The 24,538-nt window shown below is 43.5% G+C and overlaps 2 protein-coding genes and 1 long non-coding RNA gene across 4 annotated transcripts in view; 2 read left to right on the plus strand and 1 right to left on the minus strand.

The window, feature by feature from the left end:
- The window catches only part of LOC125714456 (uncharacterized), a 61,577-nt gene that overhangs the window by 29,570 nt on the left and 7,469 nt on the right, over positions 1–24,538 (plus strand). The window contains exons 8-10 of the mRNA XM_048985109.1: positions 5,155–5,256; positions 5,380–5,502; positions 5,698–5,775. Of these exons, the coding sequence (XP_048841066.1) occupies positions 5,155–5,256; positions 5,380–5,502; positions 5,698–5,775 (303 nt within the window). The remainder of the gene's footprint in view (positions 1–5,154; positions 5,257–5,379; positions 5,503–5,697; positions 5,776–24,538) is intronic.
- LOC125714459 (uncharacterized) overlaps positions 1–24,538 on the plus strand; it is a 61,183-nt gene that overhangs the window by 10,408 nt on the left and 26,237 nt on the right. Inside the window, exons 1-2 of one of the 2 annotated variants that reach the window (XM_048985113.1) lie at positions 13,030–13,697; positions 13,899–14,216. Coding sequence is in view for 1 of the 2 variants with exons in the window: in XM_048985112.1 (XP_048841069.1) it covers positions 19,415–19,516 (102 nt within the window). In the remaining variant the exon portion in view is untranslated. Of the gene's footprint in view, positions 1–13,029; positions 13,698–13,898; positions 14,217–19,414; positions 19,517–24,538 lie in introns of those variants that run through there. The other variant, XM_048985112.1, reaches the window with a different exon arrangement.
- The window catches only part of LOC125714463 (uncharacterized), a 92,204-nt gene that overhangs the window by 9,353 nt on the left and 58,313 nt on the right, over positions 1–24,538 (minus strand). The window contains exons 5-11 of the long non-coding RNA XR_007383726.1: positions 17,946–20,210; positions 17,535–17,614; positions 17,266–17,378; positions 16,699–16,755; positions 15,367–15,461; positions 15,139–15,239; positions 589–716 (exon numbers count right to left, since the gene is read on the minus strand). This is a non-coding gene — a long non-coding RNA (uncharacterized LOC125714463). The remainder of the gene's footprint in view (positions 1–588; positions 717–15,138; positions 15,240–15,366; positions 15,462–16,698; positions 16,756–17,265; positions 17,379–17,534; positions 17,615–17,945; positions 20,211–24,538) is intronic.

Below are 24,538 nucleotides of genomic sequence, written 5' to 3' on the forward strand. Positions count from 1 at the left end.
TTCTCTCGCGAAAGCTTGGACATCAACATTCCCAACACACTCCCAGATAAAATAAGGAAAAACCATTAGTGCACTTCAAGCGCATAGCCGTGTCCGTAAGGAGCGTCGTGCACCCGCACGTTTATAAAACATACAACGTAAATATTGTTTATGTTGCACCACTGGCTTTAGATGTGGTTTGTGTTGCTCTAAAGCTCGGTGTCATTTCGCTGCCCAGGCACGGCTGTCCTATAAAAGCACAAACGCCACCCCTATGAGTGGAGAGCGGACGGAAAATCATGTTATTTTGGTAAGATGCGTGTTTGGTGTGAAAATGAGAATTGCACTGGTATTAAACCAGCAAAAACTACTTTGCGTTGCGCTTTCCACTGATGTGAAATAGGCCCCAAAGAATGAGGGATGCGAGTCAGTTACTACCGATTATATAATTTCTATCAATCAATGACGGTGATAAAAATGCTAAATGATGTTAAACAGAACACACACACACACACACACACACACAATGGCTATTTAAAAAGCAGTGACACAGACATAGATATCAGGCGGCCACAGCCGATCCTCCATTCACAGCCGCCGAAGACTGACCAAGCTGCTGCATTTCCCAGTTACAGCCGCTTCCATGGTAACATTTTCAGCCACGATTTACGATGGGTTGGCGCCCCATCCTGGGTTGTTCCCTGCCTTGCGCCCATAGGCTCCGGACCCCCGCGACCCTAAATATGGATGGATGGAAGTTAGAAACATGAATGTCACAGTGGGTTTGAACAGCATATCACACACCCACGGCAGGACTCCTGCACTGCCTCATCCATAATCTGGTCTGGAACCGCTCTGCTGATGTGCATAACATGTGCTGTCATACGTCCGTCCGTCGAGGTAAATCCTGCAAAGAGGCTGCTGCACTTTGCTAAAACAATCAGGTGTTTCCCCGCCGTCACCCAGACACTGCAGTTTGCCTGACAGCGTGGAATAATCCAGGTCAAAATAGCCGCTGTAAGTTTTCACAGCAGCCGAGTGAAACCTAATAGCTGCACAGACATAATGGAAAAGTATGTTTCACCCTGAAAAGTGAGTGGGACACACTGGCATAGAACTAATATTTTATGATAAATTTAATGGCGGCAATGCCCATGATCCATCCATCTTCTGTAAATGCTTGTCCTATTCGGGGTCACAGGGGGTCTGGAGCCAATCCCGGGGGCTATGGGTGCAAGGCAGGGAATAACCCAGGATGGGGTGGAAACCCATCGTAGGGCATGAGCATACACACACACACACACAGGTTTGTAATTATATCTTTGTGGGGACTCTCCATTCACTTCTATGGGGAAAACTCTAATCACACCATAATGACCTTAACCCCTACCCAGCCCTCAGCTGAAGTAACCAAACAAGGTGTGAGACTTCTGGCATTTTTAGTTTTTTGATCATATTCACAGATCTTTGTGATGACCTGAAAGATGGTCCCCACAACATCAAAAGAACAGGCTTTTTTACATCGTGGGGAACATTTGAAATAGCACATTTTATACTAATATAAAATGGCATATTAACAAATACTGCTACAGTTTTTTACTCCTTCAGAACATATATGCTCGTGAAGGAACACCATGTAAGCCCCGCCCCTTTAGTTAACAGCTCAAACGCGATGTTTTTGCACTATATGCCTCAGCACTCGATGACCCTGCTCTGTTACATTACATAGTCTGTCACTTTATGACAGTTCCTGTTGTTCTTAAACACTTTGCAATACTAAACACTTTGCGCCGTTGTTATTGGTTGACTGTCTGATGTTCCACACCTTCCCCCCTCCTTAGCCCAGTTACCTTTGTATTTAAGTGCCTGCCCCTCCTCAGTTCCTTAGTCACATTGTGTATCCATGCTGCTAGTTTTATAATCCAGTATTACCCTGTTTCCTTGTTAGGTTACTTTAGGATTCTTGTAGTTAGTTCTTGTTTTCCCTGTTTGCTTTTTGACCCTCATTGTCCTTTTATTTTGTGCTCTTCTCAGTCTGTTCTGTTGTGTTTATAAACCCCTTCTGTCACCGAGCCGCTAGTGGATTGTCACCTTTTCCCTGCCTTTGCCGTCACACCAGCTTACAGCCTGTACTTGCTAGTTCCACGGTTTGAAACTTATAAACGGTTTCAGAAATTTTCAAGCTCCCTCAAATGGTAAGATAACTGAAACTGCCGCTACTGAAACTATGGATACAGGGGTCACATTGTACATGTTTTTCCCCTAAGACCAGAGACAAGGTGTAAGTTTTGATCAATACTCAGCTGAGCTACTGATACTACGTATAACCTGTGAATTTGGCGATTTGAGGGAATTCTGTATAAATTCCAGACCATGAACCCAGAGAGACTGTAACACTGGAAAAGGCAGCAAACATGTGCAGTGCAGCAGAGACGATGCACACGCAGGCTAAGGAGCTGCAGAGAAGAGAAACACCAGTGCATGCTGGGAAAACACCGGTTTCACCATTTAGTCGTTCTTAGCGGTTAACGATGCGCCGCCCAGATTTTACGGCTGTACCAGCAACTCGGAGGGGATTCATCAAGTTTTAAACCACACTGCAATGACCTCATAATGGCCTTATAACAGACTTTGAACAAGTATAGTTATAACAGACCATAATTATTCCCCTCTAACCCCCCCGGATATAGTGATTTATGAGACTAAACCGTTTGCTGTTTCAGTGAGTTTTCATGTTTCTCTCCCAGGTGCCGGTGGGGAATCCCCTGCTTTATACGTCACAGAGGGAGATGACGTCACTCTGCCGTGTAAAAACGTACTTTATTCTAACTGCTCCTCAACTACGTGGCTCTATAATAACAGGTCAAACACAGCTACTGATGAACTGGTCGCTCATGGGAAGATCAGAGACCCACAGAAACACAGGAGACTAAATGTGACGGCTAACTGCTCTCTACACATTAATAATGTCAGCGCTGAAGACGCTGGATCGTATACATGTCAGCAGTATATGTATGTTGGTGGACCGAAACATGGAAATGATGCTGCTGCTTCCCTCTCTGTTCTCACCGGTGAGTGTTTCCCTTATGACATATTATTGCTCTTGAAATTTTTCATGAACACGACCAGTTTAACATTTTTATATATTTACATGTAGGCAGTACCTCTAATGCACCGCTAGGTGGCGGCATGGTGCTACTTATTTTGCCCATTGTCCATGTACATGTTCTCTCCGGGACCCCGTGGTCCTAAGGCGGGTTTCAGTGGATGGATGGTATGTTTTTCATTAATTTGCTCTCTCTACCCCGAAAGGTAAGTTAATAGCCGAACTCCTTTTATATTAAAATATCAGAGCTAAGACTGCCCACCCATCCCATTTGTTAATATATTCCGTTTAATGTGACGTTCACATACAGACCGTGTGGTTTGGAGCATTAAGTTTGATATTTTGGTGCTGGATTATTATCTGTAAATTTGATTTGATAATATGCATGGTGGTGCAGTGGTTAGCACTGTTGCCTCATGTCGTCGTGGGGTTTCCTCCGGGTACTCCGGTTTCCCCCCACAGTCCAAAAACATGCTGAGGCTAATTGGAGTTGCTAAATTGCCCGTAGGTGTGCATGTGTGAGTGAATGGTGTGTGAGTGTGCCCTGCGATGGGCTGGCCCCCCATCCTGGGTTGTTCCCTGCCTCGTGCCCATTGCTTCCGGGATAGGCTCCGGACTCCCCGCGACCCAGTAGGAAAAGTGGTTTGGAAAATGGATGGATGGATGGATAATAGTCAGTCTTGGCAGTGAAGGCTATGTGCGGCTAACGGGTGAGTATCATTTTAGTTAGTAAAATATCAGGATGTAAAGTCATGTAAGGGGTGATGTAATTAAAAGTACTGTACTCATGCTATTTTTGGTTTTAATTTTGAAGTGAGAATTGTAGGTTTTGTTAGCGATAGTTTGCTCTGGCTACCACGAAAGCAGGGAGTGGCGGCAGAGAGCGAAAATGCGTCCTGATTCAAATAAAGCGCGTCCGTCTGAAGCGCGAGCCCGAAGCTGCGAGGCTGCTGTTCTTCTCCCGCGCAGCGCGCGTCCGTCCACACATAGGAAACAATGCGGAGCGCTGAGGCTGGAGGGTTACATATACATGAAGCTTTCCATGCAGTAATAAGCTTTTATGTCTGCATGTCTCTCTTTGGTTATATTGGTTTCCTGCGCAGTTTCCTTCGACGGGACAAACGACAGGACTTGGTTAGATCCGCAGTTATGGATAATGGCCGGATGGATGTTTAGTCCGTCAGCATCACGGCCGTAATCTCGGGTTAAACAGCGATGCTTACGGCTGTAGCGCATCTGTGCATTTTATCTGCTGTCATTTTAAGACCTAGAAAGAAACAGGAGATAAAGAAAGTGACATGAGGTGGAATGTTTGCTTTCTGTGTTCTTACAGTGAGAAAGTCACAGTCCGGCGGCACCGTGACCCTGCAGTGTCTCCTGTACACTCATGATGGACGGTGTGATTATCCCCCATTTCACACTGTGACTCTGCGGTGGGTTAGTGACACAGACCCCCCGGGACAGATAGATCCCAGCTCCCAGACACACACAGACCCCTGTATCTCCACTCTGCCGATTGACCATCGGAGGACAGAGAAGGACCAGAGGAAATGGCGATGTCAGCTGCTGGATACGGGGAAGGTGAAGCTGACATCCAGCCCTGGTAGGAACTGTCCTCCTCATATCTGACAGCTGATCTGTCTCTGTAATGTCAGCCACTAGACAGAGTATTAAAGAGGAAACTGATTATAAACCTACCGCTGCTGGTAAATACAGGGAGTCCGCAGGTTACGAACGAGATCTGCTCCCTAAGTCTGCCTAAGTCGAATTTGTAGTTTAGTCGAAATAATAATAATACATTACATAGTAACAGTAATAATTACAAAGTAATAATAAAAGTACCTAGAGCCGACGAATCATTGAAGCTTCGCAATGGTTTCATGAGAGTCACAACGTAGCGTAGCATTTGCCTCCGTTATTACGAAGCATTGCATTTAACCTGAATTTTTCATATATTAGACTATATAATATAAAATAATATGGTGCTTCTTAGTTGCTAAGTGATGTTAATGAAAAGTTAATCATGAAAAGATCTTAAGTAACTTCTTGCTTCATCATTGTTTATCCAGAACAGGGTCGTGGTAAAACTACAGGAAACAAACACAGACCTACAGTGAAAACACCCACAGCCATTTCTGTGACTGTTTGTCTTTCTCCTACAAAAACTCAACGTGAGACCCATTTACCAAAATAACATCAGCGTTTAGTCCTTAACAGTGTCTTATTCAAGGTAAAGTCCTACAGCTGGTTAGTGGTAGAAACTGAGCAAGAAATTCTATGTGTTTGTACTTAAGTGACAGACAGTCCTGAAGACAACAATGACTATAAGGGAACTACACTGAAGACACCAACTCACACTGGTTCCCATACTAACCATACAAATCACACAACTGTAGATGTACCAATTACTGGAGCAGGTACAGTGATATCATTTCTGCTTTCTATTTTTTTACCTTAATTTTTAAGCATAATAAACAATAACAGCATAATCGCATGATGTATGAACAGAGATGCATAAATTCACTGTTACCTTTCATTAGCTGAACTTGTCTATCACAGTGGTCGCCGTAGCAACGCATCCATGTCTCCCGCACTGCTCTATATTCTCTCAGGATTCCTGCCAGGTATCGGGGCTGCAGCTGCTGTGTGTCTGGCTGCTGTCGTCATGGTGACGTACAGGAGGAGAGCAGGTGAGTCACAGAGCTGCTGGACACTCTGACTCTGTCATAACCAGCCTCTCCTCTGCCTTAATGGGCCATTCATGTTTTATTTAAATTACCTTTATTTTAAACAGTTTACAGGAGTTTAGAAATGAGAGATGATGGACCATTAAACATAATAGACTAGAATGTTTATCATGTGTGATTTGTAACTTGTGTATCTTTACTGAGGGTTTAATGAAGTTCATTTCCTTCATATTTAGTCTTGAATAATGAGCTGCAATATGAATGTATATTTGTGTCTTGCTTAAAGATGGTTCTTCACCTCCCCGCATGTCAGAGAATGACATGGCATCCAATCCAAACACGGTAAGCACAAACATCCGGTCAGTATGTCAGATCCTTATTGATTCAGTTATTCCTGAGCCTGCAATTATTCCTGACATTGCAATGATTCCTGACACTGCAATTTATTCTTTGCTGTGTGTAAGCAGACAGAGGACGAAGTCACCTATTCCATGGTCAATCATCTGGGACCGAAAAAGAGAGAGCGAGCAAATCCTGACGACTTTACAGAATATGCCACCGTCAGAATTGGGGCCTAATCCCCTCAGAATCAGAACCTTTACCTGAAATATGTACAAATATACACACTTTTAATAGCCGCTATCATCACCAGTGCAAATATACACACAGTTAATAGCCGCTATCATCACCAGTGCAAATATACACACTGTTAATAGCCGCTATCATCACCAGTGCAAATATACACACAGTTAATAGCTGCTATCATCACCAGTGCAAATATACACTGCTTTATTGGGTTATTGCACTTGGGTTATTGCTGTCTTTCTGACACTCAGCACTGGAGAAAAACCCATACAATCTTGCTCTTGCCACTGGACATTCACTGGAAGCTCAGCCTAGTTGCACTTATGTGCAGTTGGCTCCTTTACAGCTGTATGCTTGTGCAGGGCCGGTCAGTCCTACAGGCAACATAGGCGCCCACTTAGGGGGGCAACTTCTGAAGGGGTGTCAGCCTCCTCGGCGGTTTCACTTTGCCTCGGATGGGGGGCGCCGGCAGCTCGCCTAGGGCACCACATGGGCTGGGATCGGTACTGCGCTTGTGATTTACTCTCTGCCTCACTGCACGGGCATACATTAAAATTACTCTCTATATTCCTGTACATTTATATGAGGCATAGAAAAAGTTCTGACAGGATTGTATCTACTGGATGAGGTAGGAATGGTGTGTGCATGTTGCCCTCCCTTTTGACACAATGTTTCCTGCTGCAGAAAAAAGACATTTTGATGGTGTAGATGTTACCGGAACACACAGAAAGTACTTTGCTATTTATATTACTCATATTATTCATATTAATCCATCCATCCATTTTACAAACTGCTTATCCTATTGGGTCGCAGGGGGTCCGGAGCCTATCCCAGAAGCAATGGGCACGAGGCAGGGAACAACCCAGGATGGGGGGCCAGCCCATCGCAGGGCACAAGGCAGGGAACAACCCAGGATGGGGCACCAACCCATCACAGGGCACAAGGCAGGGAACAACCCAGGATGGGGGGCCAGCCCATCGCAGGGCACAAGGCAGGGAACAACCCAGGATGGGGCACCAACCCATCACAGGGCACAAGGCAGGGAACAACCCAGGATGGGGGGCCAGCCCATCGCAGGGCACACTCACACAGCATTCACGCTCACACATGCATTCATACAAGCAATTTAGTAACTCCAATTAGCCTTAGCATGTTTTTGGACTGTGGGGGGAAACCGGAGTACAGTCGAACCTCGTTACTACGTACAAGACGGGATATCAAAAACATGTATGTTATAAGCATAGAACGTTGTAACCACTTAGTGCAAGATGGATTAAAGAACTCACGAAATATCCATGTAAATTATAAAACAGACCCTTAAATTGACTACAAAACAAACGAATACATTATTACTTGTTAAATAATTCGACAAAGCTCATTTGGATCCTTGAAATTTCCCTTAAATTACTCACGATTACTTAGTGCCGGCCGGCGATAAACGGCAACGAAAATACACAACGGCTGGTCAAAATGGATTTTTAAAATAAACATTCGCATCCAAATTGGCATTTAGCCTGAAAATATTAATGAAATATTGGTCAAATTAAATCATAAAATCCTTTACTTCCATTAGCATTATGAATTCACAATTACCAGCATGACCGGTATTTCACAAGGTTTAATAAACAAAGAATACGCACACAATACTTAACAAGCCATTACTACGCAGTCCAGTAACGATCGGTCAAGGCAACTCATTTAACTCCAAGCAACGCAATAGACAAATGTGCATTTTCGGGCGAAGATCAGGTAGATACAGGTAGATGTAGCGACACAAGTTGTGGTGGGCGGGGAGAGCGCTGTACGTTGTAAAGATGGTTAGTTTTCGTATTTTCTCTAGAAATTTGGACGTTGTATCGAAGTTTACGCTGTAAGGGTGTACGCTGTAAACAATGGCTGCTACTGGAATAATAAATAGGCTAAAAACGGGAATTAGAAACCTGTACGTTGTAAAGGTGAAAACGTTGTATCCGGGGTACGTAGTAACGAGGTTCGACTGTACCTGGAGGAAACCCCACAACATGAGGAGAACATGCAAACTCCACACACATGTGACCCAGGCGTAGACTCGAACCTGGGTCATATTAATCTAAATCTGCAAAATAATATTACTAAAGCCTTGAAACAGATCTAGCGGAGTACGCCCCAAGCTCCCCTTTAGACTCAGTCCTGCATGCTAGCTGCAGGTATCACTGTGACAAAGTATGACGTACGGCTGCTCTCAGCCTGCTGCAAGTTGCCAAATTTAAATATTATGTCAAACTAAGCTAACAGTTTATCTGCATAGAAGCAGCTTCTGTTTTACCTTGTATAGCTTTACTGTAACCTTGCTGCTGTGTAAGACAAACGGCGGTGGATGGGAGCAGCTGAAAACATCGCTTTTCTTTACCTTCAAGCTTGTTGAACAGCTGGTTTGATTACGGACTCTCGCCAGCTCTTTACCAGTAAAGGTTTAGTAGCGATTTACAAGCACTGCTGCCGTTTTCCTTCACTGCACCTGAGTTCACCATCTCTGTAACGGAACCGTCTCTTTGCTCTTAGTGCATAGACGGGCTCCAGCTCCATGTTAAACTACGACAGCATCATTTTTACTGCTGTTGCGTTATCAGTGATTTTTTTTTAGAAATAGGGGTTGCTTGGGCTGAATCTCGTTATACTTTTTATTCACACATATGCCCATAAATACGTTTCTATCGCAGGTCTATTTTAGCCGCGAATGTGAGTGAAACGCTCGCGCTTACCTTGTACCGGTTCCGCTCTGTGGACTGGATGCATAGACTGGGTGCTTTCTGTGGAGATATAGAATCATTGACGTTGTGCTATTGTGGAAAGCTAATTCGGATTTACAATGGACACACTGTACAGTTTTTTCGCTTTTCTTTTATTTGAAATGGTCCCAAACTCTAGACATTTTTCTTCTCCTCCGACTTTCCTCACTACTTTCCCTGTCTTCCTCCATCGCGCCATCAAATCAAACCTGCTACACGTAATGCAGCGTAAGCACACTGTGCGACAGTAATAATCCTCCGGGTGAAACACGCTGATCACTAAGCAGTACGTAGTCGTGCGGATTACACGAAGCATCGAAGCAAAGAATTTGCATCGAGGATTTTTTTGTAATCAAGTTATTCGAGTTACTCAATGAATCGTTGCAACCCTACTTGTAATTTACTCTCTGCCTCGCCTGTGACGCACATGTGTAAATGTCTCAGAGCCAGACACTGAACGCATAAGATTATTTAACTCTTTTTAAATTGAAAACCTTCCAATTGACCCTGATCTGTCTCCAACAGCCCACAATATACCATGGAGAAAAGGGTTTGCGTTAAATGAAATATTTTATTATGTGAATTTGTGAAATAGCCATGAATCATGAATATTTGTTTCTTTCGTTATGCTTCTCCTGCATTTTTAGTTAAAAATAAAACATGAATGTTCTATTTTGAATGATCTGCTGTTTTATTTGCTCATTGATCTAAAAGTGACCATGAGAATTAATGCACAGGACTGGATACGGTGGTACAGTCTTCTGTCACATTCTTGTGTTTCAGTCTCCCGTGAGGCTCTCTGTGTTTGGGGCGCCCCCTTCAGGTGGCCTGGCAGATAGACGCCAGCAGGAAGGGACGCGAATTGTATGGGGAACGAGAGCAGAGACGTGTCTATTAATACCAAAATTTAGGACAAACAGATGGGGATGAACAGAAAGACACCAAGAGGACTGGTGCCAGCCAGGGGAGGGTGGGGGCTGTGGGGGGGTCAGAGGTCAGGGTGGGGTCAGAGGTCAGGGTCTGGGCGAGGCGCCTGGGGAGAGGGAGCAGAGAACTCGCTCTGACATGAGGACAGAGACTTGAGGGAGCGGCTTCGTCAGCTGACCCCACAGCTCCTGCACATCCACACCACTCCCCCAGGCCCCCCCTGCTAGATACACCCCAGGGCTGGCGCCACCTGCTGGCCACACCCAACAGGCCCTTTCTGCCACAGAAAGACTGCAGCCCAGCCGGTGTTAGAAAAGGAGCCAAACCACGGAGTTCATGTATAAAAATGTCTGTACATTCTTTTGGAAGAATATATATACGTACAAAAACTGACATGTTCATACGATCAGTAAAAGTCAGATTTATACAACCATGCAATCCAAGGCGCGTATCTTTCAGGATTATAAATCTTAACTAACTGTTGTGTTCAGTCTTATACACATACGAGTGAGTAAGAAGCAGAGGGACAGAGGAGTGAGCAGAATATGGGGAAGCGTATTACACACTATTCAGAGTGTCATTAAAATATTAAGAATCGCTGTATTTCTAGGGATGTGCTGAATCTGGCAGCTAGATGGGTTTGGTACATCAAAGCTTTCCACACCTGACTCTGTGTCGACATCTACTGGTCAATAAAAAGTCCTACACTTCATTCTGACTTGCCTCTACTGGTAATGCGAGCCCATTAACCTATAATTAGAATATGCACTGTCTGGCAAGAAAAGTTACCATTTGAATTGAAATCAGCAAATACTTAAAAGCCAATGACTGGATCATTATTACAGCTCAGCAACGTTACGCAGCAATAGAGTGAAGTCAGCTGACCTTCTTACCCACTCAGTGTATTTGGCCACCTGTCACCACTGATATAACCAGCTTGGGTGATAGAGGCAGTTACCAGGAGAAGATAGAACATACGCTATATTGCCAAAAGTATTGGGACACCTGCCTTTGCACACAACTGAACTTTAATGACATCCCATTCTTAATACTGAGATATACAGGCCACGCCCCCTGGGGTGGTGAGTGGCGCTGCCGGCTAAGCCTTTGTGTCTGTGATCAGAAGGTTGCTGTTTCAAGCCTCAGGCAGAGCAGTATCTGTTTTTGCGTCACATCACCCGGCAGATCATTATCATGAACCCTTAAGGGCATTTGGTTGGAGGATGGATGGTGGCACGACGCCCTGAGTGACGGGGCCTGTGGTTAAGTAGGTCCCTGGTTCGAACCTCGGCAGATCACGTGTGTTTTTGCGTCACGTCACCCGGCAGACCATTATCATGAACCCATAAGGGAGTTTGGTCAGAGGATGGATGGTAGCGCGACGTACTGAGTGACCGTACCCGTGATTGAAAAGATCACTGGTTCTAGCCCAGCCTTGGCCGAATAGTCACAGGGTAGACCCTAGAGCAAGGGCCTTAACTCTAACACACAGAGACATGTGTGTCAATCTGTTCTTTGGCAAGATAGGAAAAAAAACACATATATACGAAATATAGGCCACACCCCCTGGGGTGGCGAGTGGCGCTGCAGACTAAGCCTCTAGATCTGTGATCTGAAGGTCACTGGTTCGAGCCCAGCCTTGGCAGAATAATCACAGAGCATGGGCCTGATCTCTAACGCATGGAGACAGGTGCTACATGTGTGTGAATACTTTATTTGGCAAGATAGGGGAAAAAAGACATATATACGAAATACAGGCCACACCCCCCTGGGGTGGCGAGTGGCGCTGCAGGCTAAGCCTCTGTATCTGTGATCCGAAGGTCGCTGGTTCAAGCCCAGCCTTGGCAGAATAATCACAGAGCAAAGGCCTTAACTCTAACACATAGAGACAGGTGCTACATGTGTGTGAATACTTTGTTTGGCAAGATAGGGGAAAAAAGACATATATACGAAATACATGCCACACCCCCCCGGGGTGGCGAGTGGCGCTGCAGGCTAAGCCTCTGTATCTGTGATCCGAAGGTCGCTGGTTCAAGCCCAGCCTTGGCAGAATAATCACAGAGCAAAGGCCTTAACTCTAACACATAGAGACAGGTGCTACATGTGTGTGAATACTTTATTTGGCAAGATAGGGGAAAAAAGACATATATACGAAATTCAGGCCACACCCCCCTGGGGTGGCGAGTGGCGCTGCAGGCTAAGCCTCTGTATCTGTGATCCGAAGGTCGTTGGTTCAAGTCCAGCCTTGGCAGAATAATCACAGAGCAAAGGCCTTAACTCTAACACATAGAGACAGGTGCTACATGTGTGTGAATACTTTGTTTGGCAAGATAGGGGAAAAAAGACATATATACGAAATACAGACCACTCCCATAGGGATGGAGAGTGGCGCTGCAGGCTAAGCCTCTGTATCTGTGATCAGAAGGTTGCTGGTTCAAGTCCAGCCTTGGCCAGATAGTCACAGGGCATTTTTTCTTTTTTCCAAAAAATTTTTTTGAAAAATGGACTGGTGTGTGGCTAATCCTCTGTGCTTGTGATCGAGTCAGTGTGCTCGAGCCTGCCCTCAGCACAATAGTTACAGGGCAGGCCCTCGAGCACACTGACTGATCCTGCAGTGCAAACTCTCTCTCTCTCTCTCACCCCACCACACTCCACACACACACCACTCCACGCACTCCTCCACACCACAGGGCCAATCAGTGCTTTCAAGGGTCTGCCCAGCAACCACCCTGCTGAGGGCGGACTCAAACCACCAACCTCAACTTTCCGATCACAAGCACAGCGACTTAGCCCAGTGAGCCACGCACCAGTCCCATTCAGCCCTGCTCTGAATTTAACTTTTGACTCTCAAACACGCACGGGTCAGAGCAGATCCAGTTTACATTTGTAACCCAGTGTCACCCAGAAGCTACTAATCAAAGCACACTTCACTAGATGTGCCGGTCATGTTTAGTTTTAAAGTTATTAACCGATTCTTCGTATATTATATGGATAAATATATCAGACTGTCTTTCATAAATTAATACCTAGCTAAAGAAGTACAGCCTAGTTATGACAGACATTAATTACTCCCCAGCCAGTCCGAGGTATTTATTTTATGAGCTAAATCACACCACCGGACAGAGTGAATTATTTGACTAAATCGGTTGCTGTTTCAGTGAGTTTTCGTATTTCTCTCCCATATGTTGTGATTGCACTACATTTCCCATGAGGCTATGCGGAAAGGGAGCGCGCGAACTAGGAATATAAAAAAGCTGATTCTTTCAGTAAAAGTCATTAAATATAAGTAATAAGTTATTTCATATCAGACAATAAAGGTCCCCATCAAAAACCACATAAAACAAAAATAATAAAGTCCTAGTCGAGTTCGTGTTCTTTAAAAGACAAACATAGCAGGAGTGCGTTCACTGCCAGCGAATCGGCACGAAGTAACCGAACAGAAGAAGGAAACGGCGCAAAGACTAACATCACTTATTAAATCGGGTCGATTGATCCGCCTGTTTAATACTCAAGTGGCTGATTTTCCCAGCAGCTGATGGCTGAGCTTCACCGCAGAGCTGCCAGCTCTGTTATTCCATTATAAACTTAACACTAACTGCATTAAAAGCGTCGGGAAGTTTGCAAACCCTACCGACTATTTACAAGGTAATACAACTGTAACATACATGTAAATGCATGTGTGCAGATTTATCCTGCGTGGAAAATCTCACCCCATCCAGCGGAGTAAAGCTGGCAGCCCTGTTACCACCTGCACCTACGCGCTGAGTAGCGGGTTATTGAGGCTTTGTAGTTTTTATGTGGCCAAATCGTTTACTGTTTCCGGGAGTTTTCATGTTTCTCTCCCAGGTGCGGGTGGGGAATCCCCTGCTTTATGCGTCACAGAGGGAGATGACGTCACTCTGCTGTGTAAAACGGTACCTTATCCTAACTGCTCCTCAACTACGTGGCTCTATGCTGGGAGGTCAAACAGAGCTATCGATGAACTGGTCGCTCATGGGAAGATCAGAGACCCACAGAAACACAGGAGACTAAGTTTGCTGACTGACTGCTCTCTACACATTAATAATGTCAGCGCCGAAGACGCTGGATCGTATACATGTCGGCAGTTTATCAATGGACAGAAATACGGAAATGATGCTGCTGCTTCCCTGTCTGTTCTTACCGGTGAGTGTTTCCCTCATGGAATATTATTGCTCTTGGAATTTTTCATAAACTTCTCAGTGGGCAGAAACATATGGAATACATGTGGAAACAGCATGTGGAAAAGACAGGTTAATTACGCGTAAAAGGCAAGTTTTTTCACGCAAATTTTGATATGTGAAATATATGTATTGTGTTCAACATAAATTCTACAAACCCAGTGGCCACAAACATGTGGAATACATGTTGAAACAACGTGGAAAACACAGGTTAATTACGCTTAAAAGGCAAGTTTAGTTCACATGGACATTGGCCCGTGGAATGTATGTATTGTGTTCAAAATAAATTCTGCAAAGTTTACAATATCTACGACATCCTCCATAAAGTAGACATAAAAAGACATAATTCACATAAATGTTCAATTATAATGCATTTTTTAGATATACATCAAAACAAACTAAATGAGATGCACATTACAATTGGGTGTAGTGCGTAATACTAACACATGCCACAATATTTGGCACTAAAAAATTAACGAAACACTCGTGACCAGTTAGATAACTGTCTAAATCAGTGGTTTCCAACCTTTTTTAACTCACGGCCCACACAGCCAAACACATATGTTTCCGCGGCCCACTTCAAAAGAATTTAAACGATCCCGCTTTTTGTGTCGGGTTAACTAAGTACTCGGAAGCAAGGCTGTTATTTGTCTTTATAGAATAAACTGGTAATGTATTGAATAAACGGAATAAATGATATATCAAATTATGATTTATTTGATTTTGACTAGACATTTTTTATTATATTAACAATATTACAATTTCTATTAATAATAATTGGCGGCCCCCCTGCAATACCGTCGCGGCCCACTAGGGGGCCGCGGCCCACAGGTTGAAAACCACTGGTCTAAATCAAACCATAGCATTCGCTACAATAATAATTATACCATGTCCGGTCTTCCTTGACGCTTTGGTGCATTTCTTAGTCTGCTGGCAATGAAGCTGTAAACAAAGGCTTCTGTGACCCCATGGCTCTTTACCACACTGTCTGTGAATCAAGTGACAAAAAACATTCAGAAGTGTTAACAAATTCAGATGTGTGGACTTCAATCCATCAATTACAAACGTTTTGATAAAAAAGACACAATAACTTAAGTTACTGTTCAATCACTCACCAATTAATTTACAAAGCGCTGTCTTCTCAAAAGATGCTTTCTCCCCTCTCAATCCCTTCATGTTAAATTTGCACATAACCGCATTGGTTAAGAATCTAGAAGAAAAGAAATATTTTAATCAACATCACAAACTTAGCAGTCTTTAAACACCAATTTCACATGATTAACAAAAGGAAATAAAACTGTCTAAATGTGGTGTTCACACTTTGATCTATAATGTCAGATGAATTAATCAGAATTATTGTATTGTTTGACTTTAAATAGTTAGAATATAATACAGATTTCTTCATATTATAAACAGACATTTTAATCTAATTTTGTCAAAAACATAGAAACTCAAAAGTTCATCTATCAAAAGACAAGGTAAACAAAATAAATACCATAAAATTGATGTGTGAGCATTTACATTTAAAGTCATATTGCATGGTCAGAATTATCAGGAAAATAAACTTACACGGCTCATATTTCTTTCATAAAAAAATTTATAAGTGTTTCATATACTGAACAAAAATATAAACGCAACACTCTTGTTTCTGCTCCCATTTTTCATGAGATGGACTTAAAGATCTACAATTCATTCCAGATACACAATATTACCATTTCTCTCAAACATTTCTCACAAATCAGTCTAAATGTGTGATAGTGAGCACTTCTGCTTTGCTGAGATAATCCATCCCACCTCACAGGTGTGCCACATCAAGATGCTGATCTGACATCATGGGTAGTGCACAGGTGTACCTTATACTGCCCACAATAAACTGTACCAGTTCCCACTAATATCCAACAACTTTGCACAGCCATTGAAGAGGAGTGGACCAACATTCCACAGGCCACAATTGACAATCTGATAAACTCTATGCGAAGAAGATGTGTTGCATTGCATGAGGCAAATGGTGGTCACACCAGATACTGATCGGTTCTGAGTCCCCAGACCCCCAATAAAGCAAAAAACTGCACATTCCAGGGTGGCCTTTTATTGTGGGCAGTATAAGGTACACCTGTGCACTACCCATGATGTCAGATCAGCATCTTGATGTGGCACACCTGTGAGGTGGGATGGATTATCTCAGCAAAGCAGAAGTGCTCACTATCACACATTTAGACTGATTTGTGAGAAATGTTTGAGAGAAATGGTAATATTGTGTATCTGGAATGAATTGTAGATCTTTAAGTCCATCTCATGAAAAATGGGAGCAAAAACAAAAGTGTTGCGTTTATATTTTTGTTCAGTGTATGATGGAATAGTGCATTGACAATAACATGAATCAAGCATTTACCTAAAACTTGGGAAATGCTGATGTGTAGTGCATAGTGATGCTGAAATTCACATACCTGTTGGTCAATTTTTTCCTTTGCAGTAGCCCCACCAATTTTCATGCACTTCTTAAACTGAAATAAAGTATAACAGAGCTTTTGAGGAAACAGGTTTTGTTTTACTGAATGTTGTGGTATCAATTCCAAAATCATAACATGGAGACCTCTGCATATTTAGTTTAAACATTGTTATTTAAAGATATACGTTTACAATAAATTTAAGTCACCAGATAAGCCTTGGAGCTGCGTATGAACCACTAACCATAATGACAATCATCTGACTAGATAAGCTTTCATTTGCAACATTGCTTATAATATGCACCATTAAATTGTCAAGTAAATAATGAACTGAGCTCACACAATTTTACATCATAGGCTCTGAACTAATAAATTCAACTGAATACATTAAATAGTGAATAAATATCTCACAACAAATCATCCGCAATATCAGATTTAGGCTGGACATAAAAAAATACCTTATGCACTATTAATCCACATTCCACTAGGTATCTATTTGCAACAGCTGTATATCACTCCCATATTGTACTGTATGTAACATCAGGGTTTCAGAGATGGTGCCTTCACCTTCTATTGGAGGTAAGTGAGATGCTGGCAAACCAGGGTAGGAGGCTTCAAATGGAAGATAGAGGAGATGTACCTGAAGTTGTTCAGATGGACAGTCTGGAAGCATTGCATGGCTTTGAACAGGAGTTGTAAGATGAAAGAAAAAAAGAGAGATGGGTAAGACAAAAACATACATTTTACTCCATGAAGATCAGCATGTCATATCTGTGTCAGTGCCACTGCATTTGTGCTTAGATCATACAGTAGCTAAACTTGGTCACTTTACTTACTTCATTCTGACATTGGAAATTTGTCATTGTGAGATTTTCTGGCAGTAAGCATTTGTGATGGACATTCTTTGAACTTTGCCCTAGAATAAAAATGAGAACACAAAAATAAGAATTCTTTGAAAACTTAACATGAAAACTCTGAAAACTTAACTTTAGGCCATATCGCCCAGCTCTGTTTAATGTGTAGAGTGAATTAAGTATGTATTAATTACACGAGAAATGCTTCGAAATCCTGGATAATTGGTAACTAGACAGGAAAAAACATAAAGACTAAAAGCGAAAGACTACTGCCAGGAAGCATGACTTACACAAGCATGACTTTCATGACCGCTGCATTACAATGCTATATCAATAACATTACAGTACACAAAACATGCCGTCTATGTAACTTAATTGTACAGTTTTCGTTACTGTATGTCTGAAAAGCTTCACAACTCTGAATAATCTGACAACGGACAAGAATAATTAAGTAGAATTAACACCGCCTCTGCACTCATCAGCAATGGGTTGGCGACACAAGATCTGTACTCTGTACAAAATTTGAATTTGTCATGTAAGAATATGATAATGTTTAAAGAACATCAACTAGGTAACATTAAAAAATGCTCTCGGTGGGACAAGCACACGTGATGCCGTTAGCTGTAAACCATACTGTTTTACAATATGAATCTCAAAAAGGTCATTTATCTGACTCACAGTTTAATATGTAAAGCAAAGTATTTATTACTCAAATGAGCTTCGAGAAACGTCGAAATCCTAGTCACTGGATGACAGGAGAAATCCGCGCGAAAGACGGCAGTCAGCAGTCGTCGTAAATCCAGGGGGGAAAATGTTCAAATTTGGGTGACGTCAGACGCACTGATAGCGTTGTAACGCAATTTCCCCATTCCACATTATTTATACTCACCGGATTTTTTCCTTAAATAAAATACTACACAATCCGTCACTAGGTTACAAAAATAAAACAACAAAATACTGAAAGAAAAGTGTAGCCTGTTAGCGTTCTGAACACAGTTGCCGTAAAGTTTACAGAATTCATTGAGTCTCCGTCTCGGCAGTCTCCTCAGCTCTGTAGAAGCCCGTCAAGACCAAAATGAGGCAATAGTAATATTAGACTTTAACAACTGAAACTACAGATTGATAATGGGATCAAAAATTCCACGTGGATTTAGTACATCTTTTCCACATACCTAAAATCACGATGGATCTATGTGGATCCACCACTTCACCAAATAACCACCAAAAATCCACGTGAATAACACATGCTGTGCCCACTGGGACAATGCATAACAACAATAATTATACGGTAATAATAAACGTAACTACATACGGTACTGTACTGTACCGAGAGCCACGCAATATTTCCACAAGCGTCACAAAGCAGTTCATGCCTTCGGTATTACGGACCATTGTGTTTAACCTGAATTTCTTTATATAATGAACTTTATGACAACCCGGTCATGAGTACAAGTTGTCTGTAGTCTGTTGTTCTTAACCCATGGACTGTCTGTAATATAAATATTAAGCCCATTCCTGGCTGTTAGTATTTATTACAAAGGTCTTTTTATGTTTCACATAAGAACTTCATAATCGTTTCATGCTTTAAACATCTTCATAATCAGCACTTTATTGAAAACAGCTAATTTTCTAGAAATTTCCCCCTGCTGAAAATGAGAAGGACAAAGCAAACTGTGATTCAGTAACACAGTGCATTACTGCAGATGCTTATTCAGGATGTATAATTTTATAAAGATCAGATCTCCTTAGCAAGGATGAAAGGGTTTCCACATCCAGATGCACTTTTTAATAAAATGCTGTTAATGAAAATCTAATCATGAAAAGACCTTAAGTAACTTCAAGCTTCATCACCATTTATCCAGAACAGGGTCGTGGTAAAACTACAGGAAACAAACACAGACCTACAGTGAAAACACCCACAGCCATTTCTGTGACTGTTTGTCTTTCTCCTACAAAAACTCAACGTGAGACCATTTACCAAAATAACATCAGCGTTTAGTCCTTAACAGTGTCTGATTCAAGGTAAAGTCCTACAGCTGGTTAGTGGTAGAAACTGAGCAAGAAATTCTATGTGTTTGTACTTAAGTGACAGACAGTCCTGAAGAGAACAATGACTATAAGGGAACTACACTGAAGACACCAACTCACACTGGTTCCCATACTAACCATACAAATCACACAACTGTAGATGTACCAACTACTGGAGCAGGTACAGTGATATCATTTCTGGTTTCTATTTTTACCTTCAGAGTTGTTTTGTAAGAGTGATACATAGAGGATGTGACATTTGTGAAAATGTCAGTGAGTTTACCATTAAGGTATTTATCACTGTGTGTTTAAATGTTTCATTAATGCATCAGTACAATAAGTGAAGATAAATGCATTCATGTAAATCTGATTAAGACGCTCATATGCTGCAGGCTCCCTGAATATATGCAGCCGTTTCTCTGACAGTCAGATTCATTCCCAGTCTGCTTCATTAATCCCTATTTGACACAATGCAGTGTGATGCTTCACTGTCACCTTCACTGTCAGCATGCGTCTCCTTGACCCTCCACATGGTGCCACTCTGATAACATGACACTGCTTTTCTCCTAGTGCTCCCCGTCAGGCTCTCCTTCTTCTTCCTGGCCCTGATCGTCCCTTTGGTCACTGGAGCTGCAGTTTACACCAAGAGGAAGAGGAGCATCACTCAGTGCAGTGACCGCACCAGCAGCGTTTCTTTCCATAGGCGACAGGCTGATGAATGAATATTACCTGCGATGTGGCAGATATACAGCGTGTTGAGAGACACTGTTACATGTGTAAGATCTGTTATGCATGTGATTCCTATTTAAAAATGCGCTGGCTCAGGGTTACTTACTGTACTTCTAATGTTATTCCAGCTTTGATGCTAATCAGATATTTCATTGTTTGCAGCATCTATCGATAAATCTGTATTTTACTGAATAGTACCACATTCCTTCCCACAGAGGTTTACGCAAACATCAGTCTCCAATGTTTCAGCTGACATCTTGTTCAAAACTGCTCTTTTACACCTCCCTGCTGGTCGTGGTGAATTTCACGTGTGTGCGTGTGCAGTGCAGATCACCGGAATCAGCCCACTGAGCACGTGTGTGCGTGTCTATGTGTGCATACCAGAGTGTTCACGGGGGTCCCGCCTGTGGAGAGTCTTCTGTCCAGTTCTTAGTCCGTGTCTTTTACCTTACTTAGTCCGCAGCCTTGGTGTGTTGCCCTGATGGATTCTATCTCTATGGTATGTAGCATGGAATTGCTATTCTCCCCTATTCTCTCTCTAATAAAATGATTTTTATCAATTCACGGCTCTGGCCCCTTCGGTGGGTTGAACTTGTGTGCTGTTTAGTCATCTGAGATTTGCTTATCGTATTTCCCTGTGTGAAGCTCTCCTGGGGTGGTGTCATCGGCTGTCTACTGGGTCGGGTATTGCAGATCGCTCTGCCACACAAGCATTTCGGCCCTCATGGCTAAAACGATGCTGGTTGTACTTTTCATTTTGTTGGCACTGACTAATTCATTGGTGGAATTATTTGCTTTGGAGACGAGCTAATTGTTTTGGGTGAGTTACAGGCTTTTGCAGCTAAAGCACAGTGTTGATCTATATGCATGAACGGCTTTGAGAAATGCTCTTATAGTCGTGAGAATGTTAAGCATGTTTCCTGAAATGTGCCAAATCAATCAAGAAAATCTGCAATCTTTCATTTTAATCTTTTTCATTTCCAAAAGTCGCCACATCGTGCTGCAGTAACATGTCAGATGTCATATTAACTGCCATCTATGTTCTCTCTTCTGTCTCTATCATCTGAAGTTCTCATTACTCAGCTTGTCACTCGTCTTGAGATACTTGAGTGTGAATCTGTTGTTCAGCACTAACCTCAAGCTATTTTAGATTCTGTTTTTTGGGGCAGTGAGAGCAGCAAATGATGGTGAGAGACGGCGAGAAAGAGGCCAAGCAAAGGGAGAGAAACTGCAAAGCCGCTGCCGTTTGCAGACGCGTTAATGCCTGACACACTGCAGCACAGCGGACAGAATCATTACCTGCCATTCTGAGCAGCACTAACCGGCCTGACAGAGAAGCGGCTCACTGGCTCATGCATAAAGCAGCCGATTCAGACAGGAAGCTCTGAGCTGCTATGACTTGATTTGCACTTTGTGTCCGATGCCCAGTACATGCCTGACAGTCTAAAGGACCTTTAGCTTCCAGCTAACCTGATGTAGCACTGAGGTACATGCTGGACCTGGGTCAGTCGTGAAAACAATGTAAATAGCTGTGTGATTAGTGTTTAGTCTGCTGCATTGTGATGTGTCGCAGTGTCACGTAAAGAGCAGTCAGGCCGACGAGCATGGTGCGTAGTGTGCAGTGTGAGTGTGTAGGGGGGCATGGAGGGGGGGCTTATTTTCAACCCGGGACTTTTATGCCCAAGACCAGCCCATTCTGTCTTAGTTCTGGGGGAATGCCTAAATTCTCGGATTTTATTCAGTTACTTATGGTTAATGTTAGAGCTGGGTGGGGGTTACGGTCGTCATGTTGGAGTTTGGTTAGAGTTTTTCCCATAGAAATGAATGGAGAGTCCCCACAAGGATATAATTACAAACCTGTATGTGTGTGTGTGAGGAAACGATCTGGTTACCGTTCTGGGGGGCTGCTGTGGAATTTTAAAGTTTCCAGTGATTTTGTTTTCCGACTGGCTCAGTTTAACTCTTGTCAAATAATTTTGTTGACCAGCTAACTGGCCCACCGGCAATTCTCCAGATTGGCCACCCCGGGCCTGGTGCGTAGTGCGAGTGCGTAGTGCGAGTGCGTAGTGTGAGAGGGCCGGTGCTTGACGGTTATGTTCAGTCCTTTTAAGGACTCGCTGTAAAAGAGCTTCCCTGTTTCAGCTAAGCTGCCTCGCCTCGTTACTGCCGCCGCGATCCCTGGGTCTGCTAAGCGCTACAGTTATAAGGTCATGCTAACATTAACGTTGGCTAGATCACTCAAGATGGTTCCTACTGTAATGCATGCATAGGCTACATGGTTTAATAAGCAAATTCCCAGTATTTGAAGAATAAAGATTTTTGCACATATCTGCAAGCGAAGCGCGAGTGTGATCTCACACTTTTTTTCTTTTCTCTGCCCCCAGCTCATGTAGCCTTTTTGGGGCCATTTCCGAAATTGTTGTCAGGGGCAAACAAACAACCCACAAGGAGACTGGGGGCTTCATATTAGGGGTCCAAGCACATTGTGCTGGAACCCCATTGGTTTTCATTTTATTCTTTCAAATCATTGTTTATAACTCGTATAATGATTTATTGGTGTCTACTGCTCCATCTCAAATTTAAATAATTAATCTCTATGATTATTATGATGATCATTAGGCTGTTACTGTGCCCCCCCCCCCCCCCCGCCCCTCGACATTTGGTGCCCAACACACAGCCTGTGATGCATTTGAATGTAGCAGCGACGCTGGATTAATACATTGACAGTTATATTACATTTTAGCCAGCAGTGCTAATGATGTCCATCAACAATGAGCTCATTGACGGAGGGGCACTTCCTCTTTAGCGTATAAACCAACATCCTCTCAGGCCGGGAGACAAACACAAACCGGCTCGCTGAGAGCCAGATGCCTGCAGATAAAATGCACTGGATGGAGTTTATCGCTGTGGGGCTGCTGCTCTGCACTGGGGGTCCGGCTGTGAGTAAGTGAGAGTTTATCGCTGTGGGGCTGCTGCTCTGCACTGGGGGTCCCGCTGTGTGTAAGTGAGAGTTTATTGCTGTGGGGCTGCTGCTCTGCACTGGGGGTCCGGCTGTGTGTAAGTGAGAGTTTATCACTGTGGGGCTACTGCTCTGCACTGGGGGTCCGGCTGTGAGTAAGTGAGAGTTTATCGCTGTGGGGCTGCTGCTCTGCACTGGGGGTCCCGCTGTGGGTAAGTGAGAGTTTATCGCTGTGGGGCTGCTGCTCTGCACTGGGGGTCCGGCTTTGGGTAAGTGAGAGTTTATCGCTGTGGGGCTGCTGCTCTGCACTGGGGGTCCGGCTGTGTGCAAGTGAGAGTTTATCGCTGTGGGGCTACTGCTCTGCACTGGGGGTCCGGCTGTGAGTAAGTGAGAGTTTATCGCTGTGGGGCTGCTGCTCTGCACTGGGGGTCCCGCTGTGTGTAAGTGAGAGTTTATCACTGTGGGGCTACTGCTCTGCACTGGGGGTCCGGCTGTGAGTAAGTGAGAGTTTATCGCTGTGGGGCTGCTGCTCTGCACTGGGGGTCCCGCTGTGTGTAAGTGAGAGTTTATCGCTGTGGGGCTGCTGCTCTGCACTGGGGGTCCGGCTTTGGGTAAGTGAGAGTTTATCGCTGTGGGGCTACTGCTCTGCACTGGGGGTCCCGCTGTGTGTAAGTGAGAGTTTATCGCTGTGGGGCTGCTGCTCTGCACTGGGGGTCCGGCTGTGAGTAAGTGAGAGTTTATCGCTGTCAGGCTGCTGCTCTGCACTGGGGGTCCCGCTGCAGGTAAGTGAGAGTTTATCGCTGTGGGGCTGCTGCTCTGCACTGGGGGTCCCACTGTGTGTAAGTGAGAGTTTATCGCTGTGGGGCTGCTGCTCTGCACTGGGGGTCCCGCTGTGTGTAAGTGAAAGTTTATCGCTGTCAGGCTGCTGCTCTGCACTGGGGGTCCCGCAGTGGGTCAGTGAGAACTGTGCAGGTATCAGAGCTACTGCATGAGGACATACGTATATAAAGGGGTTTAATGCAAAGAACACTGAATGTTACTGCGATGTTTATGCATTTTAATGTCAGAATATCATGCTACTGTAACATGTTAATTTCTATTTACTGAATTTAAGGTGAATATTTATCTAATTTCCAGCCAGGAGGAAAGTCGCAGAGTCAGTAACCAAATGCCAAAACATAGAATGATCTATGTTTAAATTATATTTCAATTCAACAAATGCCAATTTCTGCACTGTATTAAACACTAAAACATTACAATGTTTTATCAA

This window comes from Brienomyrus brachyistius, chromosome 19, assembly GCF_023856365.1.
Source record: "Brienomyrus brachyistius isolate T26 chromosome 19, BBRACH_0.4, whole genome shotgun sequence".
Taxonomy (NCBI): Eukaryota; Metazoa; Chordata; class Actinopteri; order Osteoglossiformes; family Mormyridae; genus Brienomyrus; species Brienomyrus brachyistius.